Source organism: Pteropus medius, unplaced genomic scaffold (genome assembly GCF_902729225.1).
Source record: "Pteropus medius unplaced genomic scaffold, Ma_sr-lr_union100, whole genome shotgun sequence".
Lineage (NCBI taxonomy): Eukaryota > Metazoa > Chordata > Mammalia > Chiroptera > Pteropodidae > Pteropus > Pteropus medius.
The window spans coordinates 8,751,179-8,774,483 of NW_024352783.1; the positions used below are offsets into that span (position 1 = coordinate 8,751,179).

General features: G+C 46.0%; 2 protein-coding genes across 9 annotated transcripts in view; one reads left to right on the plus strand and one right to left on the minus strand.

Moving 5' to 3' along the window:
• Nucleotides 1–23,305, plus strand: part of B9D1 (B9 domain containing 1) — a 44,219-nt gene that overhangs the window by 15,780 nt on the left and 5,134 nt on the right. The gene's annotated exons all lie outside the window — the stretch shown is intronic.
• EPN2 (epsin 2) overlaps nucleotides 3,196–23,305 on the minus strand; it is a 79,963-nt gene continuing 59,853 nt past the window's right edge. For all 6 annotated transcript variants that reach the window (XM_039847512.1, XM_039847509.1, XM_039847513.1 and 3 more), the window contains 4 exons: nucleotides 11,355–11,528; nucleotides 10,685–10,771; nucleotides 8,392–8,607; nucleotides 3,196–6,019 (listed from right to left, as the gene is read on the minus strand). In XM_039847512.1, the coding sequence (XP_039703446.1) occupies nucleotides 5,730–6,019; nucleotides 8,392–8,607; nucleotides 10,685–10,771; nucleotides 11,355–11,528 (767 nt within the window). In that variant the 3' untranslated portion in view covers nucleotides 3,196–5,729. The remainder of the gene's footprint in view (nucleotides 6,020–8,391; nucleotides 8,608–10,684; nucleotides 10,772–11,354; nucleotides 11,529–23,305) is intronic.

Consider the following 23,305-nt stretch of genomic DNA (forward strand, 5'->3'; position numbering starts at 1 on the left):
TGCCTTGCATGTGTACGAGATCCCATGCCCCTCTGCCTTCTCACAGGTGACACTCCCACAGCTTTTCCCCACCATGTGCTCTCCTCCTCTGCAGGATCATTTCCATCAGCCTCCATGTGTGCTCTTATATTACAGAACAATCACACAAAGAAAAAACACTGGACCTCTGTGCATGCTTCTCTACTTCTCTGCCTCATTCTACCGCAGCTCCATGAACAGTTGAATTTTCTGTCCACTTCCTCACCTCCACCCATGCCTATCGGTCTTTTTGCCTGTCACTGCCCAGAAACCACTGTCCTGTTGAGTCCAGGTGCATGTCTCAGGTTGTAGTACTGTGTGTCAGCACCTTTGACATGGTAGTTCACCCTCTTATATTTATTTTTCAACATTTTATTATTAAAATTTTTAACATAGAAAAGTTGAAATAATTTCACAGGGCACACCTATATGCCAACCGCCAGAGTCTACCGTGACCATTTTCCTCGTGTTTTCACATAACCACAACTCTTCATCTCTGCTCAAGCCATCCTATTTTTAGTGCACTTCAAAATAAATTGCAAACAGCAGTACATCTCCTGAATATTTCAGCATGCTTACCATTAACTAGAGTTTAATATTTGTTTTTAGGTGGTGGTTTTTCTTTTGAGGAAACATTTACCTACAATGAAATGCATAAATCTTAAGTGTACTATTCATTGAATTTTGACAAAGGTATGCTGAAGCCCCTATCAAGGTGTAGAATGTCACCATCACCTCGAAAGCTCCCTTGGCCTCTTCCCAGTCAAGCCAACACAACAGTACAGTTAGGAACTTTGGAGGTTGAGGGCGTCTGTGCCTGGGAATTGGGATGTGGGGTGGGGAACTGTGACTGTCTACATGAACAGTCAAGGCTTACTGCCCCCAAGCCCACCCCTCACTTGTTCATTCTGTCCTCCACTATGACAAAACTGTGTGTCACCAGGCCACTTCCTTTTTCTCCTGGGCTCACAGGAAGACTGCATTCTCGGGGCCCTTGTATCTAAGTGGGTCCATGTGAGTAGCCGGCTAAGGAAATGTAGGTTGAAATATGTCCACCACACAGAGGTCTGACCCATTTAAAACCTCCCATGAGGCAATCCTTCTTACTCTGTCTTTCCCACAACACCCCTAAGGCCAGGTGTTGAAGATGGCACATCATAAGGGAGCTGCCAAGGACATTGGGCATTTTGTGAGAAACTTACTGCATTCAGCCACAGAGAGTTTGGGTTTCCGTGGAACCTATTCTATTCTGATATAGAAATTGGTATCACGAGTGAGCTTCTGCTATAACCAAAATAAACAGCATTAGTGGTTGTGCATTAGTGGTTGGGTGGCAGGTAGGAAGAATACAGATAAAAGACTGGATAGCAGGACATTACATGTAGAACTTTAGGTGATTCACTTACTGACCTGGGTGGGGGGCAGGCTATGTACCTATTGAGTCATCAGCTCCAGAGGAAAGGAATAGCTGCTAGGAGGTGTGGTATATGTTGTCTACTGTTGGCTGCATGTGGAAAGCTACCACAGTAAAGAGGTGAGCTCAAGAAAGAACTGGAAATAAAGAACAGGAAATAAAGATAATCCAAAAATGTTTGTCATCAAAAGGATAGAAAAGGAAACTTTCTAGAACTCATATGGGAAAGGATAAGATTGAGAATGCTTTAATCCATAAAGGCCTAGTAAAACTCATTTTGAAGGTAACTCAGCCTTTTGGTAAATATCAGATTAAGAATATGGCCATCCCACCATTATCCCAAATAGCTTCACAGTAGCTACCATTAAGTTGCGGGGGAAATGGGGAAAAGGCAGCAAAGAAATAAAGCAGGCTTACGTCTAGGGGAGAATTTTGTGTGTGTTCCAGTTATCTATTGCTGTGTAACAAACTACCCTCAAAACCTGGTACCATAACGACCATTTATTCTCTCATGATTCTGTAAGTGACTGACTGGACAGGACCCAAGGATGTCTCCTTTGGTGGGGGCAGGCATATGGTTTATGTGTGGGAAAAAGTGAAATAACTATTTGGTGACTAGAAGAACATCTGTGATAGAGACTGGCCATGTGTTAACCAAATCCATTTCCCATCCCCCCAAAGAAGCTTGCATTTCCTAATTTCCCTGTGCCCAGATGGAACCATGGGACCAGTTCTGGCATTTGGACAAGGGAGGAAGTCATGCACTTCCAGGTCTGGCCCCTAAGAAATCTTATACCTACCACTTTGCTCACTTGTTCCCTTTCATGGCAACTTTCAAGGCTGCATGTTGAAGGTGGCAGTGTCACAAAATTAAAGCAGTTGCAGTCCCCCAGTCACTGCTTAGAGAGCTGCCCAGCGAGGCATAACCTAGAGCATCCCTAAGGCATTCCTCACCTGTCCCGAGAGTGGACTCACAACTGCTCCAGGCTCTAGCAAACCTTCCCTGGGCCCCTGCTAAGTCCTGCTCCCTGAGTGGGCACCAGGAAGACAGGTCTTCAGCACAGAAAGAAGATGGGTGGGCAGGGCAGCCATAGAGCAGAGTTTAGAGCAGAGAAGGTGCTGGCCTGCCTCCTGCCTCCCTCACCACCTTTCCATCTTTGTCTCTGTCCATCTTTGCCTTTGCTATATACTCTCCTACAATCAGAACCTCTCCCACCTCTTCCTGCAAAGGAATTTCTGGCCTTCAACTGCTGGCCTCCTCCGATCACAGGTTCCTAGGGGACAGTTATTGCCACAATAAAGCAGAAGCCACGCAAGAACCAGCAGCTCTGCTATCTTGAGAATGCACAGGTTGGCCAGGCAGCTTTTCAACCAGTAGCTCTTCTGGTGGCATGGACGCCGAAGAGGAAGCAGAGCCCAGCAGGCTATCACACATCATTCTAAGCAGTGGGTACACTTACCTTATCTGTGGATAGGGTAAATCCAAAGTACACAGGCAATGAAGTGTACCCACTGATGAGAACATATCAAGGGGTAAAGGACTACAGCCAGTACCTCCACCTCCACACTCTTGCGGACCACCAGCCCCTCCTTCTCTGACATTCAGAGGCTCACTTGTGCACCAGGACCAAGTCAGTGGCCTCATCAACCACAGGCTAAGTTGGGTTCCAGGCAGGACCCAACTCCATAGCCTGCCCACCCCTCTCCTGTGTCATGGGACTGATAAAGATGGGGATGGGGGAAGGACACATATAGAGACTACATTATGATACAAATGATAAATTATATTTATACAGTAAATAAGTATCAATAGTCAACACAAGTTCAAAACCAGCCATTGGCCCCTGGGACTGAGAAAATGGCTGGGTGACACCTCCTACCATGGTGCCATCAGGAGGGGACATGATGGCATCTGTACAACATGGCAGTGGCTGGTGGCTTCATGATCAGTGCAGCAGGCAACAGGGACAAGGTGCCTGGGGACAGGCCTGTGCTGCGGGGCAGAGAGGGGGTCTTCTTGGGCCTCAGTGGCCTGGTAACTGTGATACTGGGGCCCAAAAGTCATGGCAGGAAGGACTCCTGACAGTTACAAAAGAATTACCGACCCAAGGAGTCAAGTTTAGTATGACCTGGGAGGTGGCAGGGTGGCATGGTCTGAGTTAAAGCACCTCCCTGGGGAAATACCCTACCAGAGTCAGCCTGCCTTCACCCGCCCCCAATCTGGAAGAGGCCAGACACAGCCTTCAGAGCCCACATTTCAACCCCAGGTCTCCGGCTCTGGCAGAAGCAGCTGGCTCCTGGGGCCAGAGTTATGAACTCAGGGAAAACAGGGGTGAGTGCTTTGAAATAAGAAATAGGAGATGGGGCTGAGCAGATAGTTCTGAATCAGCCTGCATGCCCTCCTGGCATTTTACATGTCTCCTATGCTCAGGGTCAGATCTCCTAAAGCCAGAGAGAGGAATGGAGAGGCCCCATTCCCTGAGAGGGACCACCCAGTGGTCAGCTGCCCTTGGGATATGAGTTGAGAAGTCCACGGTGGAATGAGAGGCAAGCTGGCTAGACACAAGGTTTGGGGGAAATGTCCCTTCCCCTGGGGAGTTGTTGTTTCTGGTCTTTAATTAGTGATTTAATACTTTTTTTTTTTGTAGTGGTGGGTAGGGTGAGGAAGGAAGGAGGTGGGGAGGAGGTAATATTAGTGCATGTTTGTTAAAAATCTATTCTGTGAGAAAATGATTTTTTTGTTCCTCTCCAAAATAAGAGATGATGATTTTTAAGTCTGCAATGTGTGTCTGGAGTTAGCAGGTGGATGGGTCAGGGCCAGCCCTGGTTCCTCACCCCTTCTCAGCCATGAGACCCCCAGGGAGCCAGAGGCACAGAAGTGCCACTGCCCCACAAACAACTGCCGTCTCTACACTATCCCCATCTTTACCCTGAGTGTGGATTAAGATAGAGATCACAGACACACAGGTCCAAGATGTCTCTTCCATTTCAGATTCCCATTGTAAACGAAGTCCTTGTTAATCTGTGCATGCCTTCAGTTGCAAAAAGAAATTAGCTGATAAAAACTAGTGAGACACATTCATACATTAAATTAGCTTTTTTTCTTTAACTTTCTTGAGGTTGGTATATCAGTAAGAAAAATAGCCTCTCTCTTAGGATCTAGCCAAAAAGGCTGAAAGTCAATCAGTTGGTAATTCACCAAAAAAGGGAGTTAAAGAAAGGAAAAGGCAACTGGAGGCTAAGAGTTTTTTTGTTGCTGTTGTAGTTTTTTTTAAATAAACATCATCTTTTATGTATAATCAAATTCCCATATTTTTTCCTATAAAGAATTTGCTTTAGTTTTTCCATAAGGCATTTTTTGTTTCTTCCTATTTAAATTTTCTTACAGAGTTAAAACCATAAATAAGAGAATTTAAACTACTAACATGACATGTGTCAATATCTTAATTCAGCCAGACCTGGTAAATTCTATCAAAACTAGACAGTTAAATAAGAACCACGTTATAAAAATATTAGCCAAAAAAAGACTATTAGATAATTCTGCAAACTCAAATATGAAACTGTACTAAACAAAATATGTGCAAACGTATACAAGCATAGAGCCATGTGGCAGGGTTATGCTCAGATTAGTTTAAAGCTTGCTCTAGTGAATTTAATTCAAGAGTTGTTCCACGGTGGTAGTGTTTACTTTGACCTCACACACGAGTCAAAGAAAAATATAATACACACAACCACGTCCCCAAAAGGTCAGTGTCTAATGGAGTCGGCACTTCATTCCGTCCACACCTGGGACTGCCTGAGGTGTCACTAGGGCTAGGGGTGAAGGGCAAAGATGAAGCAGTCATCCCAAATCCTGGACAAGGCAGTGTCCCCGAGACCCTTGGGCTGAGGCTAGGGGGAAGGGCAACACAGGACTCCCACTTCCTCATCCAAGGCCCTGGCGAACCAGCTGACCCCCACAGGAACCAGGACCCTGCAGTTGGGAGGAGGTGGTAAGGGTAGCCAGGCTGGGTCAGGGCGCTTCCAAGACATGGACCGCTGACTGGGGACGGGCAAGCGGGCTGCTGGAAGGTTTGGAGAGCCACGTGCTGGGTCTACAGTATCAGCAAGCCCGCTGCCACTCAAATCTGAGGGTCGAGGCTGTAAAGTCGATCCTTCTATCAGGAAGCCAGAACGAGAAAGCCCTAACACCACCCCCAACTCTTAGACACCATTCCACAAACGAGAGTCCCTGCTCCGTGTCCTCAGGCACAGGTGCTCAGGGCATTCGCTCTGCAGCAGGTCCCAGGCCCGGACACTAGAGAAGAAAAGGGTTGGTTGTGCCAGTGGCCTGAGCTGCTGATGGGGGAATGCCCACCATGTTCATTGGGGTGGGGCCCAGTGGTGTCAGGGAGGAACTGCTGGGCCCTAGAACTGGGTGTGAGGCTGTGGAAGTCATGGAGGCCATAGCCACAGGCTCCACACTTGGGCCAGGTCCAAAGGACGTGCTGGTTCCCAGTACTGGACTCCCCCGCAGCTGGTTCAGTGTCAGCGGCTGGGGCTGGTTCACCTGGAAGGGGTTGACAGGGGCCGAAGCCGTGGCTGCACCTGGGGAGAGAGCAGGAGGAACAGTGGCTAGAGTCAGAATAACATCCATCCCCAAGTCCAAGGGCTGGAAGACCATAGCCACCAGGAGCATGTATGCGCAGGCAGCCAGCCCCCTCAGGGACTTGGTACACCCTGGTCTGTGCTGTGCCGAAGAGCCTGTGGCAGCACCAGCCATCACATGGCAGGCACGTCTGCTGACTAAATGAATCAACTGTTTGGATGAGAAGACTAAAGCTATAACCTGGAGAAGCCAAGTGACTTGTCCAGGGTCAAAGCCTAAACGAGGCAGTGCCAGGAATGTGCCAAGCTCCTGCTCGGTGCTGGCACCCTAGGATTCCTTCAGCAGCTAATAACTGGCCCCCTTATTCTGTTTGCTGAGCTCTGTGACCACAAGTGCCCAAGAGAGAGGAGTGGAAAGGGGGAATTGGGAACTGCAGCATGCGGCTTGAGAGTGGCAGGCCCCACAATGTACCGTGGGACCCCAAAGGCTCTGTGAAGTCCAATAGTCAAGAATGAGATGCAGCTCTGTCTTACCCAGTGTTTCCAGAATTTGTCTCACATCAGAAAGCCTTTCCCCGTTTCAGCAAAAACACTTATTGATACTCTGCCAAAAAACATGGGAGCTGCCAGCACTGGGTCTTCAATGCAGCCCAGCCTCTTCTCAAAAGGGTTCCCAGCAAAGGCATCCCTCCAAGTCACTACCAAGAGATGCTGCACTGTTCCCTGCACCACACTGGGGAAGGCAGGCCCTGCTCAGGGCATACCCAAGATTCTTGCATCAGCCCTTCCTCAAGTAACCCTAGGAGTCGGGCTCTGCAGATCACCCGGTTAGAGATAACCAAACTGAGACTACAGAGCAGAACAATGACTTGCTCGAGGCCCCTAGCCTAGAAGGGTCAAAGCTGGGATCCCACAAATGACAAAAGCCTGGAGCCACCTGTGTGGCCTGGGAAATGGCCCTGGAGGTCCATCCAACAAGGCTACCTGAACCTCCTCTATCTTGGCTGCAGCACCCAGGGACCATGACCTGTTGCAGACAGCGCAGCTGCCCCAAGGTCTGATAAGGTCCCCTCCTTCCCCCCAAAAGCCTGGAGGAGGTTGCTGATAGACACAGCCTGCCAGTGATCTCCAGCGGGGCACCCCAGGGCGCTCTGGGTAGAGGAAGCAGATTTCCTGGGGTAGGAACAGGGCTCCATGCTGGCTTAGGAACCTGGGTTCTAATCTAAGCTCCACCCAGGGAACAAGGAGCTATGGAGCCACCCTCCCCTGAAGGTAACATCCTCATCCATCTCAGGACCATACAGCTGGGCAGGACCCAGGCCCTCTACATACCCTACTTCTGCCCTAGGGTCCCCAACCTCAGCTCTCAAAGTCCTTGGGTCCTTCACTGCAGAGTTCTATCAGGGGCAGTGGTCCAGATCTTCAGATCCCTTCATCATGGGGCAGGTCTGGGGCTGAACACCTTGAATATGACACGTTTTTGCGCTTGAGGAGCTTAAGGCCTGCCTTACTGGGAAATCTATGGGGAAGAAAGAAGTCTCCTAGAGGAAGAGGGTTGTCTGGGCTGGGTACTGAAGGACGGATACGATTTCCTACTGAAACAAGAGGGAGGACGTTCCAGGCAGAGGGAACAAAATGTGTATGCATGAGGAGTGTTAGGGGCTTGGTACAGCTGATGGTCTAAGCACACAGGGAGAAAGCAGGACGGTGGGGGCAGGCTGCAACTCCTTGGACACTAGAGCAAGAGCTGGGGGGCTTGTCTTACAGTCCCTGTGGAGAGGACACCAAGGGTGGAGAGCAGGTTTTTAGACAAGAGCCCATCAGCAGGAAGGATAGATTTAGGGAGTGGGAAGGTCGAGTTCCTAGCTCCAGGAAAGGCAGAATCAAATACCAGGGATGAAATGAGGGTCCTTAGGTGCCTGGAAGATGGCCCAGCTAAGGGCCATTTATAATCCACCTGATGTAGGGGGATATTGGGCAGCAGACCCCGCTCCCATACCCCTAGCACCTCTTCCAGCTGGCATTCACTTGATGGTCTCCCAGGCTGAGGGACCAAGTCAGGGACAAATTCTCCTCAGTGGTCTCAACTGAGAGAAAGGCTATTTTCTACCCCACCCCCCAAACTGAACAGCTGCTTTCACATTCTACCCCCTGAGGCCCTGGAGAGCTGGAAGTGCTATCCAGGCATCCTAGCTGGCTCCACTACATCCCGGCTCGAAGGCTGGGCATGCCCCTGAGCATGGTGCTCAGGTGAGGGACATGGTGGAAAGAATCCCCCAGAGGTAAGGAGAGGTCAGGGCCCAGTGGCCTTCCCGCAAACCCATTCTCAGGAAGAGTGGACAGCCAGCAAAAGCCCTGGAAAGTGAGCATACCTGGTGCCAGGAAAGGGTTGAGGGACTGGGCCGGCGGGGCTGGCCTGGTCACCAGCGAGTCCAGGTTCACGAGGGCCGCGTTGGGGCCCAGGAAGGACTCCGGTGTTTTCCGGGCGCTGCTGGGCTTGCTTGCAGCCATGGTCAGGGGCTGAGACTCAAAGGGGTCAGGGCTTGTAGTTCCATTGTTTTGGGATGGCGGAGAGGCCACCACCTCAGCTACGAGACAAGGACACACACGAGTATGGTGAGTATGGAGGGTAGGCCCTGAGCCTGGTGTATCCAATGCTGCCAACTAACCCCGGGAGCGTCCTGAGCAAAACAAACCCGAGATTCCCCATGTGGCTGCACAGAGGGTGGAGATGTTCATTGCAGTGTTGTTTCCAACAGCCCCAAACTGGAGACAGTCAACCACAGGGCAGGTTACATAATCTATTGTCCATATAACCAAGCCCGAGTGTAAGGAGAGAAAAGACTAGATGAGGAGAGGGAGCTGTATCAACATATTAAATGAGAAAACCAGGGACTAAAAAGTATGTACAGCATGATCCTCCCAACACAGCAAGATGTTACTTTGGTTTGGTGACTAGGCATGGGTAATTTATGTATTTTTTCCATTTTTTAAATTTTCTACAATGAACATGAATTTTTTGACAATAAGAAGAAAGCATATTATTTTTTTTAATTCAGCCAATAGAGGGTGTGCTGAGACAGGCTGGTGGGAATGTCATTGCTCTGCCAAGATGCAAGGTGGCAATGTAGTACAGAGGTTCTTAAAAATGGTCATACTCTCTACTCAGTAATCCCATTTCTAGGAATCCAGCCTCAGGAAATAATGCAAAATATGAACAGGGGTTTAAGCACAAAGACGTTCACTACAGCATTATTTATTTCAGCAAAACTTGAAATCAACCTAAAATGTCCTCCCAAAAAATTAAAGATTAAATAAATTATTGCTGAGCAATAGATACTACATAGTTGTGAAATGTTTTCTAAAGAATTTTCAATGTCATGAGAAAATGTTTCAATCTGTTATTCCATAAAAGTGGGGCGGGGGGCGGGGGAGGAACAGGATTCAACTCTGATAGTATGAGCTAAACTGTATGTTAAGAGCTCAGAAAAAAATACTAGAAGCAAACAGTGACTGATGGTAGGTAGAAGGATTATATATCATTTTCATTTTCTCTCATAAACTTTTCCAAATTTTTGGAATACTTCTAGAATTGGGGGGAAATACTTTGCAAGTCCACTTAAGGATGATCATGTAACAAGCTACACTGCCTTCTCACTGAAGCACAGAGGGCAGGTAAGGACAGTTAGGTTGTACTTTGACCTACAAAGGAGACACATGGAATCGTGTTGCTTTTTTAATGTAGCAAAAGAAAGACCCAGAGAAGCAGCACATTCTAAGTTGCTTCTGGTCCCCTGAGCTGAGAGGCTGCTCATACCTTTGACCAGGACCAGCCAGGCTGCTCATACCTTTGACCAGGACCAGCCAGGCCTGTGGCTGCAGCTGGGGGGAGAGGCAGAGAAAGTGGGAGGAAGGAAGTGGGGAATGGGGAGGACATTGAGAGAAGCTGAGAGAGGAAAGAAAGGAGAGAAGTTGCTCTGTTGACTGGGATATATGGCTCTGAGATGGACAGAGGCTGCCTGGCTGCCCCCAGGTCCATTTACGGGTGTATGAAGAAAGCATCCCAGGCCTCCTCCCTCTGCTCCCTCCAGGCCAAGACTTTCTGAATGCCACCCTGACCCCCTCCCAGCCCAGGGGTGCACAGGGAAGAGCTAGGCCTGGAGACTTGACTGTGGGTGTCCTGGACATGGGATCTGACACGGGTTGGGCAGGAGCCGCAACCTGGGATGCTATAGTGGACCAGACACCCCATTCATGCCCAAATCTGGGGTTGTCTGGAAAAGGTGGTACCTTTGGGATTGGGGGGAAGGTGAATGAAAACCATGGCTCAGACCTGAGGGTGGGGGGCCCACGCTGAGCTGGGAGGGCTAGGGTGACCATGGGTCACAGGGGAAGTAAGATCAAGACACAGAGGTGACCCAGACAGGAAACACAGGGTTGAACATGGGGCCCAACACATGGAGAGGGTGAAAGAAAACCTCTATTGAATGACTTTTCACTGTTGATGTATGAATTCCTGCAATTAGATGCTTACAATTCCCAAGAGCAAAATGCAAAGAAAATGCATGAAGCTGACAGGTTTTTGGAAGCTAATTATTAATTCTGCAATACCTGGGCTGGTCAAATGCACGAAACATTATGGAAACCACTACCACCTTTACCTACCTGTTCTTTTTGAAGTTCGAAGGTTGTCGAATTCAGAAAAGTCATCTTTAACTGTCCCGTTCAAATTACTGAAGAGATCAAAGGCCCCTGGGTGAACATGAGAGGCCAGTAACTGGGTGCATCATGACTTCTCCGTGTTTCTACTTCCCAGTCTACAACCCACAGGTGGGTGGACAATGGGCAAGGAAAGTGGATCCCTATCCCACCTCCTGGGGGAGAATGCCAAGAGCCAGAGAGCAGTTTGGGCTCTGGGTCAACTGGCAGGCTGTGAGGGGACCTTGGCCTCCCTGTGCAGAGTGGGGTGCTCACCTGCCACTGCTCCCACCATCCGTACCCCAAAGTGGAAGGACTAATGGTAGTGGAAACACATCTGAGTTGGGTCTGGAAGCTGGGACAGGACCTTGTAGGAAGTGACCCTAGCAGTGTCCAGAGAGTAGCCCGCCCAGGAGCTCTGGGGAAGCTCCCTCTGGAGGGAGGTATAGGTGCCTAGAAGGCCCATGAGCTCACACCACACACTGGGTGCATGGCATAGGGGATCAGGGGCAAAGGCTATGGGGAAGAAGGGTAGCAAGTGCAGGCAAATTGAGAGGCCCCATGCCAAGGAGTCATGAGGGGGGAAAGTGGAGGGGCCCAAAGGGGCTCTTAGGACCCAAGTAGAGTGAAGTCTCACCAGAGGTGGACACAGGCTTGGCGGCCGAGGCTGCGGCCCAGGCATCAGCTGCTTTCCCAGCTCTGGGGGCAGACTGCTGCGTGGCTGCCCAGGGGTCTGAGCTCTTGGAGATGGAATGTGTGCTGGCTCCGGAGGGCACTCCCCATGGGTCAACAGAGGCAGCTGGCTTGGCACCTGTAGGAAGTTGGGGTAGGGCTCAGAAAAGCTCTCAGTTCTAGGCAGCTGGGGTGAGAAGGGAAAGGACACTGTGGGCCATGGAAGCCACACCAGAATCTGTGCCCCGTGTCAGGAAAGTCAACCACCCAAACGGTGCTGTCCCACACCAGCAAAGCTGGACAGAGCTGAACCCAGGACCAACAGGTATTGGGGCCTTTCACCTGGGGAGAGCCCTGGGTGAGACCTGGCCAGGACATCCCTCTGGGAAGGGACCAGAGAGGAAACAGCTAAGAATCCTTCCAAACTCCTGGCCACATGTGGTCTTTCAAAGGGTTCCCTGGGCTAAATTCAAGCCCACCTCCCCAAAGTCCACAGGCTTCCTTCTCAGACAAGAGCTCTGCCCTGGGATTGGCTGCTGGAGCCTCAGACCCTGGCAGCACCCTCTCCCCACCTGCTTTGAGTGGTTTCTGCTTTCAACAGAAGGATGATTAAAGCAGATGAGTGCAGCATAAAGAGGAATAACAAATGCCTCTGTACTAACCTCCCAGCTTAACCAATAAAACGTTTTAAAAGTGCGAGTGACAAATCAATTTAGGTCACCCATCACTGGCTTTTTTTTAAAGAGTAGAAAAGAAAACGCCTGAGCAAACTAACATACGGTGTCAATCCTGTTGTATGAATCTTCCATTTCAGGTACACGTAGATATATGTGTCTTTGTGTATATGTGCTTCCACACAAAACACATCGTGCATCTCCTTTCTTCCAGTAAAGCATCACAGAAATGTTTAAAAACCACTGCTGCTTTTCAGGGACCAGAAAGTACCTCCCCCAATGGCACTCCCACCCCCATCATTGTGGATTTTCTTAGCCCTTCTCTTCATTTTCATTCTGGTTTTACCATGTAGAGGTACCTTTAAAGAGGTGCCTATTTTCTGAACTTTATATAAATGGAAACATAATGTACACATTCTTTATTGACAGGCTGTGTTCACTCCACATTTTATTTGGGAGATTCATCTGTGTTGAGGTGTAGCTGAAATGTGTTAATTTTTACTGCTTTCTAATATTTCACTCTATGAAAAAAGAAGGCTGCAATGGGTTGTTAGTCTGTTGAAGGCACTGGTCTGGTTTGGGTTTTGCTGTGCTTTGTCTTTGTTCCATCCCAGGTAGACATGTGCACCTTCCCCTTCAAGGAGTAATGCCAGGATAGTCTCCATGTCAGGTATCTTTTGATGAACAGATAAGATCTTAACTTTAATGGAGAACCTTTGTGTGTAAACTACTTTTCCTGACATGTAGGAAATCCTTCCCTACAAAGCTGTTCTTCCGTAGTAATGTCTGAAAGATTTAGTCTGCCTTTCATGTTTCCATATTTGATCCATTAGTAATTATGATATTTACATATAGTATAAATCAAGGATTATCTCATGTTTTCCTATATGAATGATGAACTCACATAGTACCTACCTCCTTTATCAGTGTCAAATCTTCATGGATTCATTATTGGGCTCTCTGTTCCGTTTCATGACCCATTTCTGTATCTATCCCTGTACTTTCTGGATTATCCTCACAGTTATTATGATAATAAATCCTGATACCTGGTACAGCAAATCCCAACCCTGGTTTTGTTCTTCAGGAGTGTCTTGGCTATTCCTGGCCTTTCACACTTCCATATTCATTTTTAAATCATGTTGTCAGGTTAAAAATAAAAACAAAATTAAAACCTTGTTGGGATTTTGATCAGAATTGCATTGAATCTCAGCTCAATTTGAAGAAAATTGTTATCGTTATGGAAGCAAGTCTTCCAAACAAAAATCATAGGATATCTCCCCATTTACTTAAGACTTCTTTAATAGCTTTCAGTAAAATTTAATTTTTTAACTGTAAGAGATTTGTACAACTTTTAAAAATTTATTCCTAGGGACTGGTGTACTTTTAAAATTATTTTTATTTTTCAGTTACAGTTGACATTCAATATTATTTTATATTAGTTTCAGGCATATAGCATAGTGGTTAGATATTTATATAACTTACAAAGTGATCCCCCGATTAATCTAGTCCCCACCCGGCACTGTATATAGTTCTTACAATATTACTGACTATATTCCCTATGCTGCACTTCACATCTCCGTGACTATTTTGTGACTGCCAATTTGTACTTTAAAAAAATTTTTCTTAAATTTTTAAATTACAGTTGGAATATATTAGTTTCAAGTGTACAATATAGTGACTAGACATTTATATAACTTACAAAGTTATCACCCTGATAAATCTAGTACCCTGACACCGCACATAGCTATTACAATGTTATTGACTGTATTTCTTATGCTATACTTTACATCCCCATGACTATTTTATAACTACCAATTTGTACTTCTTAATTTCTTTCCTCTTTTCACTCACTCCCCTCAACTACCCCCCTCCCCCGCTCCCACCTGGCAACCATCAAAATGTTCTGTTATCTATGAGTTTGTTTCCATTTTATTTTGTTCTTTAGATTCCACATATAAGTGAAATCAACGGCATTGTCTTTCTCTGCCTGACTTATTCACCCAGTACAATACCCTCTAGGTCCATCCGTGTTGTTACAGATGGCAAGATTTCATTCTTTTTTGTGGCTGAGAGATATTTCATTGTATATATGTACCACCTCTTCTTTGTCCATTCATCCATTGATGGACACCCAGGGTGCCTCCATATCTTGGCTATTGTACATAATGCTGTGATGAATGTATGGACTTACATATCCCTTTGAATTAGTGTTTTGGGTTTCTTCACATAAATGCCCACAAGTGGGATTACTGGGTCCTTCTTTGTCTCATTATAGCCTTTGATTTAAAGTCTATTTTGTCTGGCGTTGTTGCTACCCTAGCTTTTTGTTTGTTTCTATTATTATTAAATCTCTTTTTCCATCCCTTTCCTTTCAAGCTATGTGTGTCTTCTGATCTGAGGTGAGTCTCTTGTGGGTAGCATATATAAGGGGCTTATTTTCTTATCCATAGTTATTTTATCTTTTGGTTGGAGCATTTAATCCATTTACATTTAAAGTGTTGATAGATATGTAGTTATCATCATTTTATTATTCATATTTTTTCTTTTCTTCTTATTCTTCTTTAAAAAGCCCCTCCAACATTTCCTGTAATACTGGCTTGGTGGTGATGAACTCCTTTAGCTTTATCTGGGAAGCTCTTCATCTATCCTTCAATTCTAAATGCTAGCTTTGCTGGGTAATCTTGGTTGTAGGTTCTTGCTTTTCATTTCTTTGAATAGTTCCTGCCAAACCTTTCTGGCCTGCAACGTTTCTGTTGAGACATCAGCTGACAGTCTTATGGGAGCTCCCTTGTAGGTAACTAATTGCTTTTCTTCTGCTGCTTTTAAGATTCTCTTTATCTTGAAATTTTGGCATTTTAATTATGATGTGTCTTGGTGTGGGCTTCTGGATTCCTCTTGTTTGGGAGTCTCTGTGCTTCCTAGGCTTGTATGTCTATTTCCTTGACCAGGTTAGGGAAGTTTTCTGTCATTATTTCTTCAAATGGTTTTCAATTCCCTGTTCTCTTTCTTCTCCTTCTGGCACCCCTATGGTACAATTGATGTTGTCCTAGAGGCCCCTTAAAATGTAATTTTGGGGGGGCGTGGGAATTCTTTTTTCTTGCTGATGTTCTGATTGGGTGTTTTCTACTACTTTATCTTCTGAATCACTGATTTGATCCTCTGCTTCATCTAACCTACTATTGATTCATTCTAAGGTATTCTCTATTTCAGTTATTGTATTCTTTATAGTTTCTATCTCCATTTTTTTGTTTTTTCTGTTACAGTTCTGAGTTCATCTACTTTTCTGCTAAGTTCACTAAGCATCCTTATAATCAGTGTTTTGAACTCTGCATCTGGTAGATTGCTTGTCTCCATTTTATTTTTTTCTGGAGCTTTGTTCTGCTCTTTCATTTGGACGTGTTTCTTTGTTTCCCTATTTTGGCTGCCTCTCTGTGTTTGTTTCTATGTATTAGGTAGGGCTACTATGTCTCCCGGTCTTTGTAGAACGGCCTTATCTAGTAGGTGTCCTGTGGGGCCTAGAGGCAGTCTCCCTGGTCACCTGAGCCAGGTGTTCCAGACACATCCCTTGTATGGGTCGTATGTGCCTTCCTGTTATAGCTGAGTCTTGGGTGCTGTTTGCATATCAATGAAAGGGACTGGCCATTGGGTTGACGGGTTGTGAGGACTGGCCAGCGACTAAATAGAAAAGCTGACCCTATGAAGCAGGATTCACATTAGCAGGGATCCAGTGCCTGCCCAGTCTGCCTTTTGGTAGTATGTCGTCCTCAGATGTGGCCCCAGGTAGTGCTCTGTCTCAGACCAAAGCTGACCAATGGGCTGACCAAGTTCAGCCACAGCCTGTGCCCTGCCTGGGGCCACCTGGCATAAGCCACCAAGCAATCCACAGATGACCAAAACCTACACTGGGCTTGGATGTGCCTCAAGAGGCCAAGCCGCAAACCAAGGCTGGCTGCTGCTAGTGCCAGGTTTGGGGCTGCTCAGCACTGAGGCCAGTTGCTGCTTATATGGTATTTGTGAACCTTTGAGAAATTTTAGGAAAGTCTGCATCATAAGCCAAGATAGGCTGTTTGAATGGAAAATCCACTGGAAGTGGCTTGGGTGGGCCCACAAGTTGGGTGGGATGGGGTATCAGTGAAAACTGGTATAGTTTTTAAATTTCATTTTCTATTTATTGTTATGCAGAAAACAATTTAATCTTGTTTACTGATTTTTGTATCCAGAAATCTTGCTACTCTTAATTCTAATAACTGACCCTATGATTCTAATTGAAATGCATCCTATTTATTCTTATAATTCTAATAACTTAATTCTATTAAACTCTTGTCGAAAGTTTTGATATTCTATGTACATGATCATATCACTTGCAAATGATGACAGTTTAGTTCTTATACTTCTAGTCCTTATACTTCTTTCACGTTCCTGTCTCGCTGTGCTGGCTACAATCACCAGTCCTAACATAAAGCCAGAGTGTGGACAGTCAGTGTCCTTGTCTTGCTCTTATATGATCGACTTTCAACGTTTTACCATTAAATGGTACCACTTGCCATAATAGGTTTTTTCCCCTTTTAGAAGCCCTTTATCAGGTTATGGAAGTTCTCCATTATTCCAAGTATACTAAGATTTCTGCAATGAATAGCTGATGAATTTTATGAACATGTTTCTGCCTCTACTAAGATGATCCATGATTTTCCTCTTTGGGTCTGTTAATATGGTACATTAATTCATTTGCTAATTACTTGGTCCTTGCACACAAAGTTTTTCATGGTGTACTGTATCATTTTTATATTTTTCTCATTTTGGTTTTGCACTTTGTTTTTTTGCTTAGGGCTTTGCATCTATATCCATAAGTAGGACTGGCCTGAAATGTTCTCTCACATTTTCTGTCTGGCTTTGGTATTAAGGTTATGCTAGCTTCATCAAATGAGTAAGATTACTTCCTATTTTCTTATCCTCTGAAGGAGTTTGTATACAAGTGGAATTGTTTTTTGAATGATGTTAGAACTTGCCAGTAAAGCCATCCAGGTGGATATGGGGGGTGATGGGGATTTTTAAGTTACTGACTCAATTTCTTTAATGATTATTAGACTACCCTATATGTAAGTTTTCTATTGTTCTTCAGTCAATATTGCTAAATTGTCTTTTTTAATTTACCCATTTTGTCTAAGTTTTCAGATCTGTAAGCACAGAGTTGATCAAATAGCCTTTACTCTATTTTAAATATTGGCAGTATCTGCAGTTATGTTCTTTGTTTCATTTCTAACATGTGCCTTTCCTCTTTTTTAAAAAAAAAAAATTAATCTCACTAAAGGTGTCTATTTTATTACTCTTTTCAATTAGCAACTTTGTGGATATTATTGTGTTCTAATTCGATTCTGTTCTTATCCTTATTATTTCATTCCTTCTACTTATTTGAGTATAATGCTATTTTAATCTCTAATGTTACCTCATTAATCTGTGCCTTTCTTCTTGGTTAATATCAACATTTAAAGCTATAAATTTTCCTCTTACTATTGCTTCGGTTGTCCCACAAATTCTGATATGAAAATATTTGGTTCTAATATTTTTGATGTTCATGATAATTTCTTCTTTGACTCAAGAATTTAGAAGTGTTTTTAAAATATCAAGTGCTTGGAATTTTTTTATTTATCTTTTTGTTACTGACTTAAATTGACGGTAGTCTGGTCAGAAAATGTGTTCTATGTGATCCCAATTTTCTGAAATTTATGGAGGCTAGCTTTTTGGTTAGTATTCTGCATGTGACTGAAAAGAATGCATATTCTCCAATTGCTGGGAAAAATAAGTTCACAGGCTCATGAATCATGCTGCTCAAATTTTCTTATATTCTTTTTACTTTTTAAATATTCTCTCACATTATTTCCCATTTCCAGTGTTCTTTATTCTTTCCTGAAGATCTGAGTTTCCATCTGGTTGTTTTCTCTGTCAGCCTGAAGAATTTTCCTTAGCGTTTCTTAAGGGGGTAGATATGCTGGCAACAGATTCTCTTAGTCTTCTGTTACCTGGAAATGTTATCATTTCACCTTTACTGTTAAAGAATACCTTCACTGAATATAGAATTCTAGAGGATGACAGTTTTTATTTTTGGCATTTCAAAACTTAAAATAGCTTTATTTCACCGTCATTCTTGGAAGAAAGATGGTTTCACTATAATTGAACTCTACGTTGACAGTGGTTTTCTTTCGATGCACTGAAGACATCATTCCACTGTCCTCTGGCATCTATCATCATTGTTGAGAAGTCAGCTGTCAGTCTGACTGTTGTTCCTTTGTAATGGATCATCTGTTCCCTGTAGGTTTAAGATATTCTCTTTCTTTGGTTTTCAGATGATGTGTGTAGGTGGGGATTTCTTTTATTATCTTGTTTATGATTCACTAGGCTTCTGGGATCTAAGAAGTAATACCTTGATATAAATTCTTGAAAAGCCTCAGTATTACCTTTTCAAATATTAACTTTCCTGGAACTCTAAAGAGATGTCCTTATTATGCCTCCATGCTTCCCCAGGTAACATCAACCTCCCCACTGCTCCCCAAACACACCAAAGCATACATCCATCACCTGCCACCTCGGCCTCCAAATCCCTCCATCTTTTCTTTTCTTACCTTCTCCAATTTCTCCACTTGGCTTTCTTTTAGAGCACTTATCATATAGTACCATAACTACTTACATGCTTAAGAGTTTCCCGTGGACTATGAACTCCTTTGGGACAAGGGCTATCTCCTCCCTCTGTACCAGGAAGTCTTAGAGAAGACCAGGAATGCTCCCCTAACCCTCTAGGAACTCATCTCCTAGGCCTCCATTCCCACACATGCCACTCTTCCCAGGCCCACTTTTGCCAGACATACGAAGTACATATCAGGACACTGAACGTGGTCCTGGTTGGAATCACACAGTGCGTAAAGGCCCTTGCTCTGCCCCCAGCACAGCACCTTATGGGGCCTCAGTTCTCCATCTCAACTGGAAGGAAGTGATGGGGTAGAAACTGCATCAAGGAGAGCTGGACTGCAAGTCGGAGCTAGGAAGTGTCTTCAGAGCTGCCCAAGGAAATGTGATTTGGTCCACAGAAAGGTCTAGGATCTGGTACCAAGCTACTCTGGCTCTCCATGGAATCACAGGGAAGTTATCACACCTTTTCAACCTCCCCTTGCTCACCAGCAACCATGAGAATTCAACAAGCTCAGGTTAGAAGGACACTGCTACATGGTCCCCATCCCCCAAGTTTGTCTTTGCCCAAAAGACACAGACCAAGAGTCTCATGCTCTTTCCCCTGACCACGGTGAGCACCTTCCCCCTTGTAGATGGACAACTACTGTCCTTTCCTTCTTCTTGCCTCCATCAGGAGACACTCCCTGGTCACTTTCTGGTACCTACTGCCCCTTTTCCTGAAGAATATTCTGGTTTTCCTTGGGAGAATTATCCCCTCACCCACTCCCAGTCCCAGTCTGAGTGGGACTGACCCTGCCCCAGGAACAGGGGAAGGTTTTCAGCAGCTAAAGTAAATCTGCAAAGTCTCCCAGTCCCAACTCCCCACTCCCAAATCCCAAAAAGGAAGAGGAGCTACAGAGAAGTCCTCCCCATCCCCTGGACTTTGATGTGGGCACATGATGTGGGAACATGATGTGGGCACCCAAAACAGCAGGACCTTGAGTTCTGAGGCTGGAGGGGAGAGAGGAAGGGCCCTTTGGGTAAGGCAGTGCAAAGAGGACCCAGAAAACTGGATTGAGCTAGCCTGAAGGCAAAGCTCCCTGACCAGACTGCCTCAGAAAGAGAGAGAGAGACAGACAGAGACAGAGAGAGAGTGAGTGTGTGTGTGTGTGTGTGTGTGTGCGCGCGCGCGCGTGCGCGCACGCGTGCACTTGCTAAGAGGGCACAGTCCCCACCCTGCAGCCTCCACATCATCTTGTCTCTCAGCCACCCACTCTAAACCCAGGCCAGAGCCCCTTACAAAACACTTACCCACTGCTCTTGCTCATGTGAGAATCTGTCCATCTCCCCAGCTAGAGCGTGAGTTCCATGGGAGTAGGGGCTGGGTCGGCTTTGTCTACATTTCTCCCCTAGAGCTTAGAACTGAGCCTGACACACAAAAGGTGCTTGATAACTAATTGTGGACTGATGGGAGGCAACAAAGAAAACCATAGAACTTCAGGGGCTGGCAGGGGCTTTGCAGTTTATCTGCTCTAACTTCCTCCAGGTAAGGCATCTGTGAATACTGGAGTTCAAGAACCACCTCTAGAAGGTTCTAGGTAAATATCTAATTCAGGTGCTAGAAACACATATAGATAAAAGCTGTTTCTAAACTCTGAGTCTACACATGAAGCTTTCAAATATCTTAGATTTAGGGAGACTTCACTCACCATGCAGCTCAGGGAGCGCCAGACCGGTGGTTCTCAATTGTGTGTCCGTGGGAATCTCCTGGGAGATTTTAGTAAAATACTAGTGCTGTCCCCTCCCCACTCCTCACACAAGTTCTGGGGAAAGCCTGGGCATTTGGATTTTTAGAAGCTCCCCAAGTGACTGGAATGAGCAGCCAGGATGCGTGAGAACCACTAAACTCCTGAAGCATACACACCCTTGGCCAAGCCCTCCTCAGAAGGGTAGGCCCATCGTCTGATGGCCCAGGTGAGACACACAGGCCTGAATGGATGGACACTTGGTGGGGTCCAGCCTTGCTTCTGAGAGACAGGTGGTACTTGGAGTCACTTCACTCTATCTTAGCAACATCTGGATAGCATTCACCAGGCCCAGGCCCAGCCCCTTCCTCTGAGAGAGAAACAGACATATGTGACTGTACCTAGCATGGGAGTGAGTCATGGGCAGCCAGTGACCACAGGATAGGGTGAGGTGGTCCTGAGGACAGAGTGAAACCACATCTTCCTGAGCAGGAACATCTGAGCCACGTTTCCAAGAATAAACAAGAGTTTGCTAGGCAGACAACAGGACACAATATAAAGTAAGGATCAGATGTTTAAGGGAATCCAGCCTGCCCCACCAAACAGAGACAAGACTTGGAATTCTCCTTAGCTACCCATTAGCACCATGGGCTTCAGGCATTGCTCTCCTGACTTCATATGGGCAAGCCTCTCAGCAATTGCATACATGTGCATGGCCCCGCCCCGCCCCCAAAAGGAGACTTGTTTCTCCATCCAGATCTATTCTTGAAACACGAGGATCTAAACACACCAGTTTTCCCCCAAACTGATAAACTCATATCACTAAGAGTTAAAGAATTACAACATTTTTGGAAGGGCTCTTCCTTTATAAATGCTATGACACGTGAAGCTGTATAAAATAATTCCTTAATGAACTGGCATCATGCTGAACCTCCATCATCCCAGGCTCATAGGCAAAGCTTTCACTGAGAGTATCCCCACTGCTGTACAGCACCACCCTGAAATTGTTCGAGAGCCTCTCCCGACACCTCCAGTTGTAATCTATGAGCCCTGCTTCCCCTTTAGAATCTGCTGAAACAACAAAAGTAACAGCATGGCTAAGAACTTTAAAAATCAGCATCCTATATGATGCACGATGTTGAAATCAGTAAGCTCTGGTCCAGAAGGAACCTCCTACTCCTGTACCACCAAGCACAAGGACAAAGTTGGTCACAGCTCAAAGAGCTTTGGATGTGGAATGAAAGATGCATTCAGTTGAAATCCTGGCGACCCTCAAATCAGTCAGATGACCATGGATAAGCTACTTAGCCTCAGTGAGCTTTGTGTCGGGTTTCCACCCTGCAAGTGGTGTTAGGGGACCTATGTGTATACGTGACACCATGCCAACAGGAGGCCACACATTGTGGAATCACACTTTCAGTCACAGGAGGCAGGCCACACATTGCGGCACCACACTTTCTTCAAACATAACCTGGGGACAGATAGTTTCCTTCACCTTCCCATGGGTGCTGATGGCCCACATAAGCTAGCCTGTGGGAAAGTGGGTGATAGGGGGTGCAGCACAGTACCCACCCCACTGAAAGCCTACTGACAGCACTCCATCCTCATCCTCCATCAATGAACAGTAGATTTGCTGCAAGGCTCCTCTGTGCTCTGCCCTCCACATCCTCTGTAGGGCCCAGTCTATGCCACACACCCGATAAATAAATGCCTGTTGAAAGCTCAAGTGAATGAAAGGAAAGCAGGATGGAACCAAGGCCGGAAAGATCAAGCAGCTTCTAACTTCTTCTTCTGTGGGCCCATTCATAGGGAGCAGGCAGCCATTGCCTCTCACTGGCCAGCCTGGTTCATCCCTATCCTCACACATGAATATTCATGTGCAGGGAGGCACTCACAGAACTAAGCCATGGGGAGGCTGAGGAGGGGGGGAGGCGGCAGTCCTGAAGAAACCAGCAGCAGCATCACCTGCTGCCGCCAGAACGGAAGATGGCCTCTGTTCTAGCTGGGGCAGAGAGAGGGCCTGAGCTGGCCAAGGCCTTCTGAATCACCAGGCTGTGTCCTCATACCAGGTGGCTTCTTTGTGTGTCTGAACAGTGGAGGAAGTGCCCCGCTGACCTGGCAGGCTCCAATTTCCCTCCTCTCAGCCCTTAGCATTTCCTCCCAAGGCCACTTGGCCAAGCTGCCCCAAGTGCTGCTTGGAAATAACTGGCAATGGCAGGGTTCACTACAAACAGTAGCTTTCACAACAGCGTTTCTTTCATCCAGAGGGTGCAACTAACAATGTTGGAAAAGAGACTCTCTAATCTTTCTAATTTCTGAATGTGTTTCAGGGCAGTGGCATGGCCCTAAAAACACGCACTAGTGGATTTTATAAGAGACTAATCAGTAAACCTGACACTACATCTTGCTCTGGAGTTGTGTCTTGGAAGATGAAAGCAAGGGGACTATTACCATGCTCCAGTGAACTTGGGAACTGGTATTACAGGATCGTCTCCTGTAGCTCTGTTGAAAACAGAGTGTTAGAAGTGCAAAACTACCTCATGTACAACAATGGGCCACTGGGTAATGGTGGTAAAGCCCCGTACCCTCCCACTGGAGCCACACTGTTTAGTGTCTAATGATGCCTGGAAATGCTCATCATATAAGTAAATGGAAACACAAACACACACACACACACACACACACACACACACACACAATGTATACACAATATGACTCTGACTATGTAAAATCATTAAGTGTCCAGAAAAAACAGGAAGCAGATAAGCTAACATTTTAACACTAGTTATTTCTCAATGCTGGAGTCTAGGGTGACTTTTCCAGGACATGCACTGCCA